The sequence below is a fragment of the Magnolia sinica genome, chromosome 1, assembly GCF_029962835.1.
Source record: "Magnolia sinica isolate HGM2019 chromosome 1, MsV1, whole genome shotgun sequence".
Taxonomy (NCBI): Eukaryota; Viridiplantae; Streptophyta; class Magnoliopsida; order Magnoliales; family Magnoliaceae; genus Magnolia; species Magnolia sinica.
Window position 1 is genome coordinate 7,822,628 of NC_080573.1, and position 17,907 is coordinate 7,840,534.

The following is a 17,907-nucleotide window of genomic DNA, read 5'->3' on the forward strand; positions in this document are numbered from 1 at the left end:
CCAACGCCTCAACATGTCTAGCTATTATTTCAAGTGGACTAAGGCCCAATTCATTGCCACACTTGAATGGGCTTGTTAGTGAGATGCTACATCCTAACCTTCTGGCTTGTTGGGTGGCCCATTTAATTACCACAAACGGTTCATTCAAGGACTCAATCATAACTCATTCACAAGGCCTGAATAGGACTTAGCATACATACATCACAAGGAGTCTCATGCACTTACCAAGAGGCCCAAACATAGGCCCAACATGCACTCCTCATGGAGTAGTACATTCTTAATAAGAGGAAGTAACCTATGGGCCCGATTGCTTTACCGCTAATGGGCCCACAAGGCATCCACTCAAGGTGGGCTTTAAGGCTAATAGGCCCACCACTCTAATGTCATTGTGAACATATTAGTGGAGTCCATAAATCAAGCCCAATATTATTAATAAGATGGGTCCAATAATCAATTTGACACACGTCCTAAGTTCACATGCCCAAGAGGTTACACCATCAGCATAGTCCACAAATCTGAGTAACCACACAATTCTCATATGCCCACATGGTCTTATGGCCACTCCATTATTAGAAGTCTATATGGTTGAGTGGCCACACAAATGTCACTCTACTTGTCATAATAAAGGACTTAAGGTTAGATGGTTGCTCACTTTCACTACATCATAGCTCACATAATGGGGCAATCACTTTATTAAACTTTTACATGGTCAGGCGGCAAGTACCACAATTTCACATAGTTTAGTATATATACGATTACTATCATGATCTAGTATCCATGCACATTTCAAAATATCTAAATATAATTGAACAATCACAATCGTACCCACCATTCATGGCTACACTATGTTACACTAAGTCTTATACTACAACCACCTTAGACGTCACATAGTTAATGACTCATATTCGGTGTCACATGGTTAAGGGCCAAGGGCCACATTTCATCAAACCATTTATAGTTTAAATATTACATCATACAGAATCTAGGACCTTGATAGCATTAGCTTGTGTAACATAACCCTACATCACAATCGGTCTAATGTACAACTTGGTCATACATGATTCAAGTGGCAGTGTCTATGTTGATAAGCACAAACCCATGTTGTTGAATGACCACCAATGCCACTTGATTTCATATAGTTGGTTGGCCTTGTGTGCATTTCATATTTATACAGTTAGATGACTATATATAGTCCACCATTTCCTATGATTAGGTGGTCATACATAAATGACATGCCCGCATGATTAACGGGCCAAACATGTATATCACACCCTCACATTGGATTAAGTGGTCATTCACACATCTTACGAGCATAAGATTAAAAGACAAAAACCACCATTTTTGTACCAGTAAGTGGGCTATACAAGATCACAAGGTCACACAGGTAAGTGGGCCGCACAAATCACTGGTTCATTGGTTTAAGTGCGCCAGGGAATTTCGGCTCAAACGATATCTTCATGTTTTCAGTTAATCAAATAACGGATAACTTTTGTATGGTTTGGATGGCATACAAACATAACAGTGGGGATGGCATACAAACATAACAGTGGGGCACACAACAGCCCCCGACAAACTTGGATGGCAAATAAACCTTATAGTGGGTCCCACATGCTGGTGGACCCATTCAGTTTTAAGTGACAAATAAACATTAAAGTGACCGTAAGAAGGTTGGCAACAGTAGAGGGCCACCATCTGTGCAACACAAATGGATAACTTGGATATCTCCTAAATATCATCGTGGATCATTGAAGGTTTCAACTATGGGCACTCGTTCAATTGGATGGGTCCCACTGATTTGGTAGGGCCACACTTATTAGGTCTGCAAAAGCTGATATATAATGTGGATCTAACATACATATTATGGTGAAATTATAGGAGGTTTTAAGGGCAAACATTACAACAACACCATTTCTTTGGTGCCAAAATATATAGATGGCTTGGATGTAGCTTATACATCACAGTGGGCCCCGCAATCTGGTGGGCCCAGTGATCAGTGGGTCCACACAAAACAACACTAGAAAAGAGAAGTTTGGTGAGGATTCTCACTAGATCATGGTAGGCCCACTAGGAGCAACGTGGATAAGATACATACATCTCAATAGGCCTCGCGCTATGGTGGGTCCACCGAGACGTGGTTCATGAATCCAGCGCATCCATTATGTGTGTCCCACTTGGTTGAGGGGTCAGTCCAAGTTTCAGATGCATCCAAATTGGGCCTCACTAGGTCTAGTCCAATTGACTAGTGTTAGTGTGCAAAGCATGCTGCCCACTAGGCAATGGGCCTACCTAACGGGCCAAGGAAGGTACCTTGATGGGCTTTCTAGTCCCAAGTGTTTCTCTTAGTATTGGGCTCGATTGGGCCTTATATTTCCTTTTTTTTTTTTTTTCATTTAATGGGCCCAAGGCCTCTTATGACATAGGATAAACAATTGGGCAGCAAGGATTGTCTGTTACTTATTCCACAAGTTAAGGCAACACTCATTTTACAACAAACACTAGATAGGCCTTACAAGATGGAGATATGACCCACATAAAAAAAAAAAAAAAGGGTTCACATGGGAGTTTGGGTCAATCATCACCTGAGAATTTATTTTCAGGGCTTAGAAATTCCACCAGATGCCTTGGAAAGGAGGTAAAGTCCACGGATGTGACCCTATATGAATTCGGATTAAACAGATTTTCAACCCAGAATTGGTTTTGGACCATTTTTTTAGTCTCATTTGTGATCACATGGGGCTCATTCCTATTGAAGGAAAAATGTAATTTGGTAGCCTTATATATGGGCTTCAAATCCTACAAGGTATCCCTCCTTAATCATGCATATACAATGATTTATGACGGCTCAAACATGGGTGCTTGGAAGAGTTGTGCAGAAGAAGAAGAAGAAAAAAACAGTTCAAAATTGGTTTTTGTCCATTTTTGGATGCATCCCACGATCACATGGAGTCATATTCCATCGTACTGTTAGGTGTATTAATAGAACTATGCATGGACTTCAAAACTCATAAGGTATGGCCTACTAAATACATACATACAATTTTTGGCACAAGGATAAACATTGTTGCTTGGAATTTCTACACAAAAATATCCTACGCAACTCTGCTAGTCCCATTTTAGGACCTAATTCCTGATCAAGTGGGGTCTGTTTGGGTCCAAATAAAACATTATTCCTACAGACATAGGTACATGATAGGAGTTTCTGGTGATGGTCCCTACATATCTTGCACGTGGGACCCACCACATGCGCCCAAAGATGGCCGAAAACTCATAAAATCAGACAGTTCTGTAATGGACAACAAACATAAATGAAGATATGTATGGACTAGATGGATGGTTGAGATGGATGGAATTGATGGTGGAAGGGATGGGGTTGATGGCCCACCAAGATCACATTTCCTTCTCTCTCTCTCTCTCTCTCTTATTGTAGAAAAATGGTGAAAATGTTAAGGGATGGAGGAGTATTTGTAGAGAAATGGATAGAAATGTGGTTAGGTTAGATTAATGTGGTTATGATTAGCTTAGGCAAGAATTATGGTAAGTAATGCATGATTAGGACTTAATGGTGCATTAAAGAGACATGGGATGACATGGTATGATGACTTTATGCATAGTGTGTGGTATGGAGAAGGGTTGACTTTGGGTACACATGAGAGAGGGGTGATATGGGACTGTGACATCACACACATGGGTAGAGATTCTCTCACTCATGTATGGTATGGTGCATGTCTACATAGCATGTGTTGTACACATGTGTGAAATAAAACATACGGTGTCATGCGCACATGATATACCAACGATTCTTCGCGACATATCTCACCAACAGAGCGTCACACAAACATGCAGCTGACACCTCTGCAACCGCAGCGACAGGACGGTCGATATGAAATAGGTTTCGAGGCCTTAGGGTTCCGGTCAGTCAGGTGTGCACTATGCATGACTAGTTCAGGTCTTGTCAAGGGCGTCGATCATCGTTCACATAGGCATAGAAAATGGTACGGAATGGATGGGGTCTTACATTGGTTACTGGAATTTTTTGTACATCATTGATCGATCGATGCGATCAATCGATGGAGGGTTCGATTGATCGATCACTTCGATCGACGGAGGCAGTTTGTGCGAAGTTGCGTGATTTCTCAAGGTCAATGCGAATTTTCCCATTTAAAGGAAGCCTTTTACACATTTTGGAGGATCTAGAAATGAGAGAGAGAGAGAGAGAGAGAGAGAGAGAGAGAGAGAGAGAGAGAGAGAGAGAGAGAGCTCAAGGGTGGAGCATATCTAGGCAAAAAAAAATCACTTCCTTAGTTCTAGAGTTTATTTTTTTTATGTTTTTCTTTGAGTTTAGTTCAATCATAACCATGGTTGGCTAATCTCTTATCTAGGGCTACCAGGTGAAGCTTCTAATTAGTTTGTGATGCTTTAGTCTATTTGATTCAGAATTATGTTTGAATGGTGAATTATTTAATTGATTTAGTTTGAATAAATCCTTTTTATTTAGTTAATCCTTTGATACATTGTCAACTCTGGGTACATTGGATGCTTATAATTCTCTAAGATTGATTAGTTTAGTTTTTAAAAAAGTTTTAATATGAAAAATTCATTGATTTATCATAGATTACGAGCATGATTGATTCTTTGGATTTCCTACAATCAACTATTTTGTTCTTCATGAGAGAAATGATTAATTGAAGTTCATATCTTTGTTTGATTTTGATTTATTGAATTAAACACTCTATTATCTAATTGGAAGGAATCATTATTCTACTTTAATTGAGTTATCAAATTGAATCAATGAACTAAGCATTGTAGATTAATTAGAAGTGGATCATTGACACTCTAGTTTGTTATATTATTGAATTCCCTTCACTACTTTTCATGTTTCATACATTATGCTTTACTTGGATTGTTAACATGTATTATTAAAATTATACAACCAAATATATATATATATATATATATATATATATATATATATATATATATATATATATAGAGATAGATAGATAGATAGATAGATAGATAGATAGATATATATATATATATATATATAGAGAGAGAGAGAGAGAGAGAGAGAGAGAGAGAGAGAGAGAGAGAGAGAGAGAGAGTGAGAGTGAGAGAGATGGTGAGAGAAACTCGCCTCTCTCACACGAGTTACTAAAACTTGAACTTGACAGAGCTCCTTGGCTTACGTTAGTATAATCAATAAATAAAAATGATTTTAGATGAGTACTAAAGGTTAAAAAAGGTTATGGTTGATAAAACCAATAAAAGAACAAGAACAAAGTGTTTGGCTCAAATTCAGTCATGCATGTTGGGCATGCCAAGTGTCTTGAATTGAACGGAACACCAATAACCCTAGGCACTAAGATAGACCAAAAGACTGAGTTCCATATGGATTGACATTTTATCTAGCCACTGATCAAGAGATTAGGTGATTTATGAAAGGGAGGGTTCGTCCTCAAATGAGCTCTTTTGGCCTTCCGGTTGAAAGAACTTTCAATTAAGTGGGTAATAATGACTAGAGATCCATAACGAAACAATATAGAGAGAAAATAGAGCCGAACCAAAGATGAAAGTATTTATTAATGATCTTACAATATGACGCAGGGGAAGGACATGATGAGATCGCTCACCGTCTTCCTCAATTGATAAATACCTTGAATCTATAAGGTGCTCTTAAATCCATAATAGAAAATCTCGAATCCACGAGAAGAAATATAATTTCTAAGAAGTTTTAATTGATAGTTTGATAGATGGATTAATTATGAAAAAAATAAGTTTAACATCCTTAAATAACCCTAAATAAAACCCAAAACGCAATCAAAAGAGTCCTAATCAAATAAGGAAACAAATTCCAAATATCATACAAAATTTTGTCATCTGTTGACCTGTTGTTGACCTATCGAGTCGACAAGTCAAAACAACCAAAAATTGTCCAAATATTTAAACAAAAAATTTGAGATTTTCGACCGGTCGACATGTTGAACAGTATTTCTGTAACGTCCATGGAAATTTTGAATTTGAGAGAGAGTTTTCGTATCTCATCTCTGTCCTATCTTATCTCTGTCTTTTCTCCTATTTTATCTATATTCCTAATCCTTATTTCTTTTATATATCTCGAACTCCCCCCATATCTCTCAATCTCTCAAATGAATCTTCTTTTTAAAGAGGGTGTTTGATGTAGAGAAGGACGTGAGATCGAGCACCATCTTCCTCAGGGGGATGACTATTCCGAATCCACAGAACTTCTTTAGACTCCTCACAGAAAAACTTTGAATTCACGAGGAGAAGAAAATATAAATATTTCTAAGAAATTTGAAATAATTTTATTAATGATGAAAAATGAGATTATTACCCTTTAAATAGGGATACTAAGCCATGGAAGAAGTTTCAAAATTAAACTACAACTAAAACTCTTGGAAATCGCAACTTACTATAAATAGTAAACTTACAATTTATAGACGGTCGTCATTCCTACTAGTGCGCATGGTTTTTGGCCAAAAATTGTAAGTGTCATATTTGGATTCATCACACTATTCTCCTAATTATTCTAAGCACTTTTCATGTTGGGCGCAACTCCTAAAACCCAATGGATGAAGAGTTATACTCAAACTATAACTTACTATAAATATTAAAAATGAAATTAAAATAGGGATTTGACCATTGATCTGATGGTATTTAGCAAATTTGACATGGGCAACCCAGCGTAGCAAGATTAGATGGCTAATGTAGCTCGTCCTACTCCAAAATCATATAAGATATGTTCGATAGCTCATTCCGGTTTGCGAGATACGTCCGTTTTAAATTATAACGGTCAGGATCACTTCTATCGTTGACCGGGCCTTTTCTGATCCATCTTGGACATGAAACTGTCCACAACCCGCTCTACATCAGTCCCCTCCACTTCAAAACAACTCGTCCTCGAGTTCTCACCCTACTTTGGTTTGTGATACTCGGTCAGGTCCATGACATTGAAAGTCTGTGAGATCTCTATGTCGTCCGCAAAATCAACAACATAAGCGTTGTCATTGATCTTTCAAAAGATCGGTACCGGTCCAATCTTCTTGTTTTTCAACTTGTTGTATGTCCCAGTCGGAAACCTCTCATTGCGTAGATGGACCATAACTCGGTCGCCTACCTCGAATACTTTTTTGTCGTCGATGTTTATTGACTTGTTCATTGTACTTATAGTTTGAGGCATGTAACTTGTCTTGCACCTCAGCAAGAATGCCCATGATCATGTCTGTCATATATTCTGCCAAAACGCTCATACCTGGGAGCTTGGGCAAAGGGACCAAGTCAAGTGTGTGGTGAGGTACTCGGCCAAAAATAACATGGAACGAGGACTTCCCTGTCAAGCGGTTCACCATATTGTTAAATGCAAACTTCGCTTGAGATCAAGCTAAATCACATTGCTTTGGGTTTTCTCCTAAAATACATCAAAGGAGGTTCCCAAATATGCGATTTACAACTTCATTTTGCCCATCAGTCTGTGGGTGGTAGGCACTACTGAATTAAAGTCGTGTACCAAACCAGTTCCACAAAGTTCATTAGAAGTGGTTAATGAACTTCGTATCGTGGTCAGAAGTGATAGTCTTGAGGACCCTATGTAGCTGCACAACCTCTTTAAAGAATAAATTCACTATGTGCATTGCATCGAGGGTCTTCTTGCACAAGATGAAGTGTGTCATATTATAGAAATGATCTACTACTATGAACACCGAATCCATCCCACACTGTGTTCGTGGGAGACTTAACATGAAGTCAATTGATAGGTCCTCCTAAGGGTGTCGTCAGGCACAAGTAACGATCTGTAAAGGCACGTATTCTGAGATTACCCCTTTGAGACCAAACAGACATGACAACATTGTACCGCTATACCCACGTCACGTGCAAACTATGGCCAGTAGTACCGTTCTTCAATAAGAGCTCGCGTCTTATCTAATCCTATGTGTCCACTAAGGCCACCTCCATGTAGCCCCTGGATGATCCGCTCCCTCAGCGAGCTTTTGGAAATCCATTTGAAAAGGAACTCGTCTTGCATATGTAGGTCATTAGGGTGACCTTCTCGGTATCTTACCCATACATTCTTGAAGTCGTCGTTGTCGGCATATATATATCCTTGAGGTGCATACAATAGTGGCTTCACGACGAACGACTCGCCATAATCCTGCTGAACCTAACCCGTCTCATCTACCTTGTCTTCTATGGCCTGTTCCAGTTTCTCAACATCTAGATCTTCATTGACATTTTCAACATTACCATCATTGATGGCAAGGTTCATCGTCTGTCGTTGTGGACAAGTATTTGATAGGTGACGCGGTTGGCCAGAACGAAAGAAATCGTCAGGTCTTGGCCGAGCATAGGGGTTTAGGATCTTGCTTGGACCAGCAGCATTCGATACGTCCCTTTGAGGCCTAGCTTGCCTGCTTCTCTGATCTTGGTTCGTGCATGCTCCTACAGGCTCCTTCCCTCTAGGTTGTGGAGCTCATTGGGGTGGACCCGCCACACAGACCCAAGCGGTAGGATAGGTCCGTGTGTTGGGACGTTCAAGCTATGCTTCCGCTTAGGTAGCCAACTTAATTGCATCATTCGTCATCCAAACGGACTATGTCTGATCCTGATCGTGAATCATCATACACAATCCACTGTTAAATCGGCCGACTTGTTGCGATTCAATCTTGACCAAATTGTTACGCACTGCCAAGTAGTAGAATTCTTCTGTATAATCTCTCACCGACCATTCTGCAAATTTTTTTGATATTGTTGGAATAATACCTTATTATAGTTGTTAGGGAGAAATAATGCACATAATAGCTGCTTCATTCGTTGCCTTGTGCGGATTGGTGTTTTCGTTTGTCTAGTTCGTGTGAGTTGTAGTTGCTTCCACCAAGTTGAAGCTCCACCCTTCAACTTGTAAGCCACAAGTTTGACTTTCTTCGTTTCAAGGATTTTCATATAGTCGAAGAATCGCTTGACTTCAAAAAGGCAATCAAGACTACCAAAAAAAAAAAGGCAAAGAATATAGACCACGTTAGGGCCTGTTTGGGCATTTGATTTATGGTGGTTTATGAGGGGTAGGATTGTAAAATCCCCCCTATTCCATCCCATGTACGTTTGGGCAATCGAGCGACTGTCCCAACTTTTACTTCCAAAATCTTCTGTCAGAGGCGCGGGATTCGGGCGATCCTGCGGGCGAGATTCAGAGGGTTTCGAACGATTTCTCGAGCCTAAAATTCTCTTGCGCCTTCTTTCTTAGATCTCTTCGTCTATTCTCTTCTTTTATCCTTTCTTTCTTTATTTTCGTTTAGATCTCTCGCAGATCTGCATCCTGATAGGCGTTTTTCCTCCTATTTTTGATCATTTCTTTCTTATCTCGTCCTCTCTCCAGATCTAGCTACTTCATCTGCAGATCGATGGATTCTTGATGAGATCTTGCCTCCCTCTCTTCGGAAATCTGATATGTCGTCAATCTACGATTTAGCGGAGGTTTTGTGTCTTCTCTTGTACTTTTTCCTTATAGTTTTTAGTTATCTTGCAGGTCTTTATTTCTCCATTTGTTTCTCAGGCTTACGATCTATTTCCAAAGCGTGAAGGAGATTTCGCCTATGAAGATGGTTGGGTCTGTGAGCTGGAAGGAGGGTTTTTACTTCTGATCCCTCATATGTAGAGGCTGTTGTCGTTTTCATCAGATGTCTTGTTTTCGCAGTAATCGCTCATCTGATGCTTCTGGCGTGACTGTAAATCATCCTATTTTGGCTTTGATGTTCCGTTATGTGTAAAGAGAAGTTGTCGGTGCTGAAGAGATGGAAAAGTGTTGTATCTCATGACAATCCAAACAACCCACACCGTGATATCCCATGGGATGAAACGAATCCCCTGATTTCCAAACAGAAATTCGGACCATTCTAGGATAGAGGTGTATACTTCTATCCCAAGATAGTCCACTGACATCCATAAATGCTGCTGTCGGCTTAATTCCATCCGTTGTAATCCACCATAATGCAAATGCTCAAACAGGCCTTCAGCTTTTTGCTACGGATATAAACCGTAGCTATATCTACTAAAAAAGTGCCCCCACCATTAATAATGAATGGCGGTGTCAAGGGCTCTATAGGGTCTAAAAACATATATATTTTCTATTTAAGCCGTCCATCTATTTTGAAATATTATAGGGTATGAAACCAAAAATCAGCAAAATCGAAGGCTAAAGTGGACTACACAATAGGAAACATAGAGATTAAATCACATATGCTTCCTATTGTGTGGCCCACTTAAGTCTTTAATCTACATTATTTTTAGGATGATGAACTAAAATAATTTATTAAAATTAATGAACGAAATGGATAACGTAAATACATCATGGTGGGCCCCATGGAGCCCCTGAGAGGACCGTCCATGGCCCTACGCCGAAAATTGGGCGCGCTCGAAACAGAGCCGCGCCCAAATGTCACCCCATATCTCTCCCTCTCTCACTCCACACCCTAAACCCGTTCTCTCATGTTCCTCCCTCTCTCTCTGTTCCCCAATCCCCTCTCTCTCTCAGTTCCCTCCGTCAGCACTCTCCTTCTCCCTCTTCCTCTCTCGAGCTCCCTCGCCCTCGGCGTCTCCCTCTCCCTCTCTCAAGCTCCCGCGCCCTCACACCTCCTTCAACAGCACCGGCTCTTCAGCAGCGCTGCCTCCACCGGCTCTCCCTCTCCCTCTCTCGAGCTACTAGGTAATTCTTTTCATTGATATATTTAGAGGAGGATACTGAGTTGTTTTTCTAGTTTTGAGATTATTTTTATTTTTATTTTTTTATTTTTTATTTTATTTCCTATTACATGCATAAACCCTGATCTGCCACTGATTAAAATTTAATTCCAGTTCCTCAACAAAAACTTGCATAAACAGAAGAAAGGACAAATAGCAAAATACTGAATTCAGGAGTCTAAGGGCCTGTTTGGATGCCTGTAAGTTCTTTTAAGTTGTAAGTGACTTACCTGTAAGTGACTTACAGGTGAAAGTTACTTACAGGTAACCTGTTTGGATGTAAGTTGTAAGTCACTTACAGGTAAGTTACTTTTTCTGTTTGGATAACCTGTAAGTTACTTACAGGTAGAAAGTTGTATATTCACATCAAGCATATCTTAGATTGGGGAATCGTTCTAAAATGTTATAATCATATAAAAAAACATGGGATCAAATATGTTATTTTGTTAAGCCCATCAAGATGAATATTTGAGATAATTATTAAACTAAACCAATCATCAAGTGGGCTATAAAAGTGGGCCCACGAATTCAAAAAATCTATAATATGGAGTAATAACTCAATTTAAGCATTGAGAATAAACTTAAAAACATTAATAGAAAATATAATAATTAAATTACTTGCATTCCAACTGTGCAATCTGATGTAATTTTCAAGGGCCAGCGCATCATCAATCCCACTATCATCAAAGTTTTTCTCATTCTCTAATGAGGAGTTTGATGCTCAGGATCTAAGAGATTCACAAACACTGATGTAGATCGTTAAATTACTTGCATTCTAACTGTGCAATCTAAGAGATTCACCAACATTGCGAGTACATCATAGGGTCACCAACCACAGCCATTGTGAGACCAACCAGATAAACGATCTACAGGATCACCAACCACAGGCCACAGTCGCTGACGGTTTCATGGGATGCTGCATCACATGGTCCATTCGGATTAGAGGCCCATGACACGTGTGAAAAAATACGCAGGTGCATATAAGTGACTGTTTGGATGCCAGCGTGCCTTATAGAGTAACGTCAAACCACTCCCGTTTTCAAAGGAGAAAAAAAGGGTAGATGAAACCCTACCGTTTTAGGAGGAGAAGAGACGGAAGGCAGTAACTGCAGCGAGAGATTGCAGAGACGGAGAGAGATTTGGTGGGTTGGTGCGTTTCTCCCTCTTTCCCTCTTTTTAAAAATCTGACCGTTGAGCCTGTAAGTGACTTACAGGGAAGTGACTTCCCACCCCCATCCCCTTGCAGTTTTTTGGTAGATTTGCCTGTAAGTGACTTACAGGTTGTAAGTTACTTACAGGTGATTTTTCTCCCCCAAACACCACCTGTAAGTGACTTCCCTGTAAGTAACTTCCCACTTACCCAACTTACAGGCATCCAAACAGGCCCTAAAACTACACAACACTAGGGCCATTGAACTGGGGAATTAGGATGATACCACCAGCCATTATCAGGCCAATGCAAATAAGATGATTACCTTTCATGGTCAAAATCGACTGAATCATTGATTGGTTAGAAGATGCATTACTTACAGCTGCTCAATTTCCACTTCGCTGTTGACATCTGCATCTCCCACATCCACATCAAGCTCTTGCACATCCACATCCTCGTCGACACCCTCATACTGGGTATAAATCTTCTGAGGGATTTTTGGAGGTGGGGGTGGCAGAAAAGGAAAGCCTGCCTTATCTTCTGAGGTTCCATTCTCTGGAGCAGTAGCAGTTTCCCCTGTCTCAAACTTCTTCTCTAATTCAATGGCTTCGATGAATTCATCTACTGCATGAGCAGCCATGCTAGTTGGAGGCAACAAATGTCCTGCTTTTGAGCCCTTTACCTTATCCAAGGAAGCAGTGCTAGGAGAATCGTTCTTTCCTCGTTTATGCTTGATTGCATTTGCTAGGGGCCTACGAACATTGTTCCCAGTTGGGATTTTTTTTATCAGCTCAGCTTCCTTGCTGTTATTTTCCACTTGGGCAGGTCCTTGCCACCGAGTAAGCTTCTCTAATTTAATCTTTCCTGACAAAAGTCCCTCTCTTCTTCTTGATAGTACTTGTTTTGATTCCTCACCAACTCCCACGTCGCCTCGCAGCCTTTTCCTATTTGGAGATGCATGGTTCTGCACTTCATTCCTTGGACTCATCCAGTGATCCTCATTAGCCTCTCCATCACTAACAATGTTAACACTTCAACCTTCTTCATTGGCACCTGCTTTCGCAGTATCTGAACCAAGCTGATCTCCCAGTCTTTGAAGTCGAGCTTGTGTTCTTTTTAGTTCCTCTTGTGCACGTGAGTAACGATTATGTGCTTTGATGAACTTTTTAATTTTTGATGTAATCCTTTTACAATATATTGAACTGATTCTGTTTGTGAATTCTGTTGTTCCTCCTATTCTGTGGTGGATTGCATGCATCATTTGTGTTTTTATTGTGTAGAAATTTCTTTAAAGATTCAAATTTATGTCGTTGTTGAGGTAGTTTTGTTTGAGAAGAGTTTGTGATAATCAGTTCCTGTTATGCTGAAATTTGATTTGTTATCATGTAGTTTTAAGATTGTTGGATACATTGTTTTCAATGGGTCTTTTTTTTTTTTTTTTTTCTTTTTTATTTAATTTATTGATTTTTTTTTCCCCTGTAATTTGTAGTTGTTATAGAGATTGAAGGATTTAGTTCAGTTGTTATTGACGTAGATATGCTTTTTATAGTGGCGATGGTTATGAAGATTTATTGTGATTATAGATGCTCAGTCATGTGGTTTTGTTTGTTTAACACATCTTACTTGTTTCATGTTTTGAGTTTAGTCTTCAACGGCTAATGATGTTTTATGGCATTTGAAAGGATATTTGATACGTTCTTGTGTCTTCATTTTTATTATTTAGTATATGTACAACACCATTTTACAAAACTAAGTTGATGTTATTGTAGTATTGGTTTGCTTTTGCAGTTTTCGGGTTGCTGGGTTTATGCTCTGACCATATCCATTTTCTTGTTTGGAAGTTGGGATTCACGATTCCACCTGGGTTTTGTTATTGGGGTCATCACATGGATCTGTTATTGCATTCATTTCTTTTAGTGAGTTTGGTTTCATGTTACATGGATTTCGTATTAGGTGTTGTTGAATGGTTTTCTTAATAGGCGTTGTTGAATGGTTTGCTTTTGCAGTTATCTGTTTGTTGAAATGGCTGGATTAGATGGCATGCTATGTGTTTGATGAAATGGCTAGATTTCATGCATGCTATTTGTTTGATGAAATGGCATGCTATCTGCCCCTGCTGATTTTTCAGGCTGCTAGGTACTGCTGCTCCATTCCCTATTTTGGGTTCTTCAGCCTCGCTCAGTTCAGGGATGTCTGTCCATTTCCGTCTGGATCTCTTCTTGTTAGGCCTTTTATGCTGTTTTTGTACATTGCATAGATGCTTTACATGATTGGCATGGCCTGGTTTATCTTTTTGTTGGGCCAGCCCGATCACCTATAAATCTCATGTTCAATGAATGCAAAAAAAAAAAAAAAAAGGTATGCCATGAGGCAGATACTTCAAGATTGTTGTCCTGCACGAAAAACAAGTAGCAGAAATCATCTAGAAACTTGATTGTAAACTGCATTTCTGAGTTGGGAATGCCAATTGTAGGAACTTATGGGCCATCAGGCAACGATATCATTCTGTTGGGCAGATGGCATTGCATTTCTAGTGTATCGGGCTCTGATTTGTCAGTGCCTCCATCACACCACTTTTGCCAGATGATGAACACTGCCTTGGGTTTCATTAAATTCAAGAGTGCTTTCCCAGATTTTTAGTATGTCAAAACCTGTTCCTTGCTTACCCAGTCTGCACTGATGATTTCTATGCTGTACACCAGTGCATTGAGAGTACATGAATTCTGCAGAACCACTCTGGAAGAATATCATGACAACAGTAAGGTTTCCAATGGGCGAAGTCCACCTGTGCCCAGCCAAATCTAACCTGCATAAAGGATGGATCTGGTTTGTGGTCTGACTCAGGTCAGAATACATGATGGGGATGGGCTATACAGCAAAAACTATACAAGTGCTTGCTATAAAAGTAAAGGGATGCACGGACATGGGAGAAAAGTTTTTGAGTTGGGCAGGCTTGAGCTTAAGAATCAGCTCAAGGTTCAGGCCTGTTTTTTTTTTGCCAGTTCATCTGCATGGTGGGGTTTGTTCTGCATTCATCCCAGGTTGGCACTTGTTCTACCTGTGGAGAGGGGTGCATGGGCTATCAAACCTCCTCTTATAGTTTGTAACAATCACAAATTGGTGTTTCAATGCCGTGTTGTTTATGCAGTGGCAATCCAATACTTTTGCAAAGAATTATATATACTAAACATTTCAAATTGAGGATTCAGACAATCAAGCAAACTTGTTAAAGGCACATGTATCGAAAAAGCTGCTCAAGAGTCTAGAGAATTAGATATGTTTATGGATAGGCCAGCCTGTGTTTTACTGTCATCAATGCTGATGTTGTCCTGCATCGATTTCTAGTAGTGGTTCAGTAAGCCGGAAGTCATGGGAAATATACTTCAGCTAGAAATGGTTATTTATTTTCTAATATAAAATTACAATATTAGTAGAAGTAAAACAGAACTAAGGAGAAAACAAGAGTACTTGTACATTCTCTGAAATTCTAAGTTCTGCTGAATCACATAATGGAATGTTTTAACCCATAATTTCAGTGAGGAGAGCCTGTTGAGGAGCTAAGATTCTACTTCCATGGTGTGTAATCACAGTCAATTCAGATGGAACCGCATCAGGTTGATTTTCAACATGTGGTGTGTCACAGACTCACAGGTTTTAAAGTTGCTTGTAGCATTCTAAGGGTTAGTGACTTTTTGTTCTGTGTATTATTATTAACCTTTTTACAAAATGGATTTTATACTGTTATAAATCAGAAAAGGGTCATTTCAAGATGTTTGTTTGTCTTGAATGCCTATAATAGATAAGGTGGCATTTTCTTGATCCTGATATGCATCATTCATGTTTCCAAAGGAGGGTGCATGCGAGGAGAGGTAAGCAACTAGCCAGGTGCTGGGTGATCTCATGCACATTGATCACGTCATGCATACATGTAAACCACCACTTTTTTCATGCTTTCATTTCCTTTTTGTTTTATTTCAATATGGCAAGCCCTAATTTACCAAACCATGCTTGATTTGTGTTCAATTGGGGCCCATTTGGTCAACTTTCAACAGGTCAAGCTGAGAGAGAGAGAGAGATCTTCTGTTTCCTGAAATATCAGTTGTTCCACATCCGGTTTTCCTATGTGTGTGCTTACTTCTGAACATTAACATGAATCTGTTACTCCGTTTCAAACTACCTTACATTTTTATTTTTATTTGCAGATTTTGGTAGAGCACATCAGGGAAGTTCTTCCAGGATTCAAAGCCCGCAGACAAATTCTGTCAATAGTGTTGTGAATATGAGATTTGCAATTCATTTTTATTGTCATTTTCAGGTATTGATTGGCAGACTTGTTATTACACAGGAATGTTAGTTTTTTATATGTGAATTGATGGAGACATTTGTCATTTGGGTAGCTTTGATTGGCAGACTTTTAAATATGATATTTGCAATTCAGTTTCAATTGTCAGTTACAGGAATTGATTGGCAGACTTTTAAATATGATATTTGCAATTCAGTTTCAATTGTCAGTTACAGGAATTGATTGGCAGACTGGGTTATTACATGGGCATTTTATGTCAGTTTCAATTACCATAACTTTCATTAGGAATCCTGACAATATGATAGACCCGTGATGGAGTGGAATGGTGGAATAGGACACATTTTAGAATCACTAAAATGAATGCAAATGTGGTTGTGAATGTTCTGTAATTCCTATTACAAACTATAAATGCAAATAGGTTGTGATGGTAAAAACTTATCCATGCGCTAATTCATTGACCGACTTTTCCTGATTGCAGCAGATCCTAGATTTTGAAACTAATGCAGACGCTTGTGAAGTGATGCAGATCAGTGGAGATTAAGTGGTTCATAGATTAACCTCTTTTTTTTTTTTTTTTTTTTTTTTTTTTTTTTTTTTTTTTTTTTGTGATTGCTGAGTTTGGTTGCAGGTTTTGTGAAGTGGTTTGTATCAATGGTTTTTTATTTTTTTTCAAATCAATGGTTACTTTCCTTTTGTGCACTCATTTCTAAACTGATAGCCATCGATGCAGACCTGTCACCATATGTAGGAGTAGTACTTGGGCTTCATGCACTCATTTGTAGCCTGATTCATCAACTCATTTGTGTAACTGATTGACTTTTCCTTATTGCAACAGATCATAGACTTTTGTAACTAATGCACATGCTTGTGAAGTGATGCAGATCGATGGATGGTTGTGAAGTGATTCATTGACTTATTCTGTGATTGCAGTGATGGGTTGCAGGTTTTTGTGAAGTGATGCACATTAATGGTTTTTTTTTTTCCAAATCAATGGTTACTTTTCTTTCTTGCACTCATTTGTAAACTGATTCATGCATTCATGTGAACTGGATTGTATCATGTGATTGCAGCAGATCCTAATCTAATTTGTCAACTGATTCATAGACTAAACTCCAGACAAATCTGTGAACTGGAACTCATTTGTGAACTGAACTTGAACTGGAATGCGGACTGTAGCTTGAACTGAACATTTTGTTGAAGTCCATACCATTGGAATTTCTGTGAACTGAAATGCATTGCTAAATTCATTGCTATTGAACTAAATTTTCCAGTGGACTATGGATCAAGCTGAACTCAGTTGCAACTCCAACTGAGAACATGCATTTCTAAACTACAGAACACTGCAAATTCCTATGAACTGAACTTATTGCTGTCCAAAATTATGCTTTTGCTAGTGTGCAAAAGTCACTCTCCTTCTGCGACTGTTGCTATTGTGCAAAAATCGCACTCCTTTGCGACTTTTGAAAATTCACAGGATGGCATTGATGTAGTCCATGCATATGCCCGTAAGTCTTATATCTCTATTTCCTTTAATTACTTTTTTTTTTTGTCCTTGTGCCAAACAGTTCACTGTTCGGATGCATAAGCCAATCAAATTATCATTGTGAGGAAATAGCCATCAAATTGCAGTTGGGTTTCTTTCTAATCTGACTTTAAGGTAACAGATTGCAATTTGGCAATCAGACCCTCAATGTGAATAGCTGAA

At 39.1% G+C, this 17,907-nt stretch overlaps 2 protein-coding genes across 3 annotated transcripts; one reads left to right on the plus strand and one right to left on the minus strand.

The window, feature by feature from the left end:
• Positions 1-10,470: 10,470 nt before the first annotated feature.
• On the plus strand, positions 10,471-16,997 carry LOC131238557 (uncharacterized). Of its 2 annotated transcripts, XR_009167928.1 has the most exons (4): positions 10,471-10,714; positions 13,688-13,815; positions 13,906-14,035; positions 16,102-16,368. XR_009167928.1 is itself a non-coding variant. In XM_058236237.1 (3 exons), exons 1-3 carry the CDS (start codon positions 10,498-10,500, stop codon positions 16,741-16,743), a joined length of 393 nt encoding a protein of 130 aa, XP_058092220.1. In that variant the 5' UTR covers positions 10,471-10,497; the 3' UTR covers positions 16,744-16,997. The 2 variants fall into 2 exon arrangements, 1 of the variants encoding a protein (XP_058092220.1); XM_058236237.1 differs by lacking the exons at positions 13,688-13,815; positions 13,906-14,035 and adding an exon at positions 16,681-16,997 and having other exon boundaries at positions 16,102-16,214.
• Positions 12,142-13,105, minus strand: LOC131238546 (zinc finger CCCH domain-containing protein 13-like). Its single transcript, XM_058236232.1, has one exon. It carries the CDS (start codon positions 12,885-12,887, stop codon positions 12,276-12,278), a length of 612 nt encoding a protein of 203 aa, XP_058092215.1. The 5' UTR covers positions 12,888-13,105; the 3' UTR covers positions 12,142-12,275.
• Positions 16,998-17,907: the final 910 nt, after the last annotated feature.

What these genes read in the sequence shown, in the direction of transcription:
- LOC131238546 (XM_058236232.1), bottom strand. Translation starts at nt 12,887, where the DNA reads ATGAGTCCAAGGAATGAAGTGCAGAACCATGCATCTCCAAATAGGAAA.
- LOC131238557 (XM_058236237.1), top strand. Translation starts at nt 10,498, where the DNA reads ATGTTCCTCCCTCTCTCTCTGTTCCCCAATCCCCTCTCTCTCTCAGTT. An exon ending in TCCCTCTCTCGAGCTACTAG is followed by an intron (nt 10,715 to 16,101) that starts GTAATTCTTTTC and finishes TTTTATTTGCAG; the next exon opens with ATTTTGGTAGAGCACATCAG. An exon ending in ATTTTTATTGTCATTTTCAG is followed by an intron (nt 16,215 to 16,680) that starts GTATTGATTGGC and finishes TCCTGATTGCAG; the next exon opens with CAGATCCTAGATTTTGAAAC.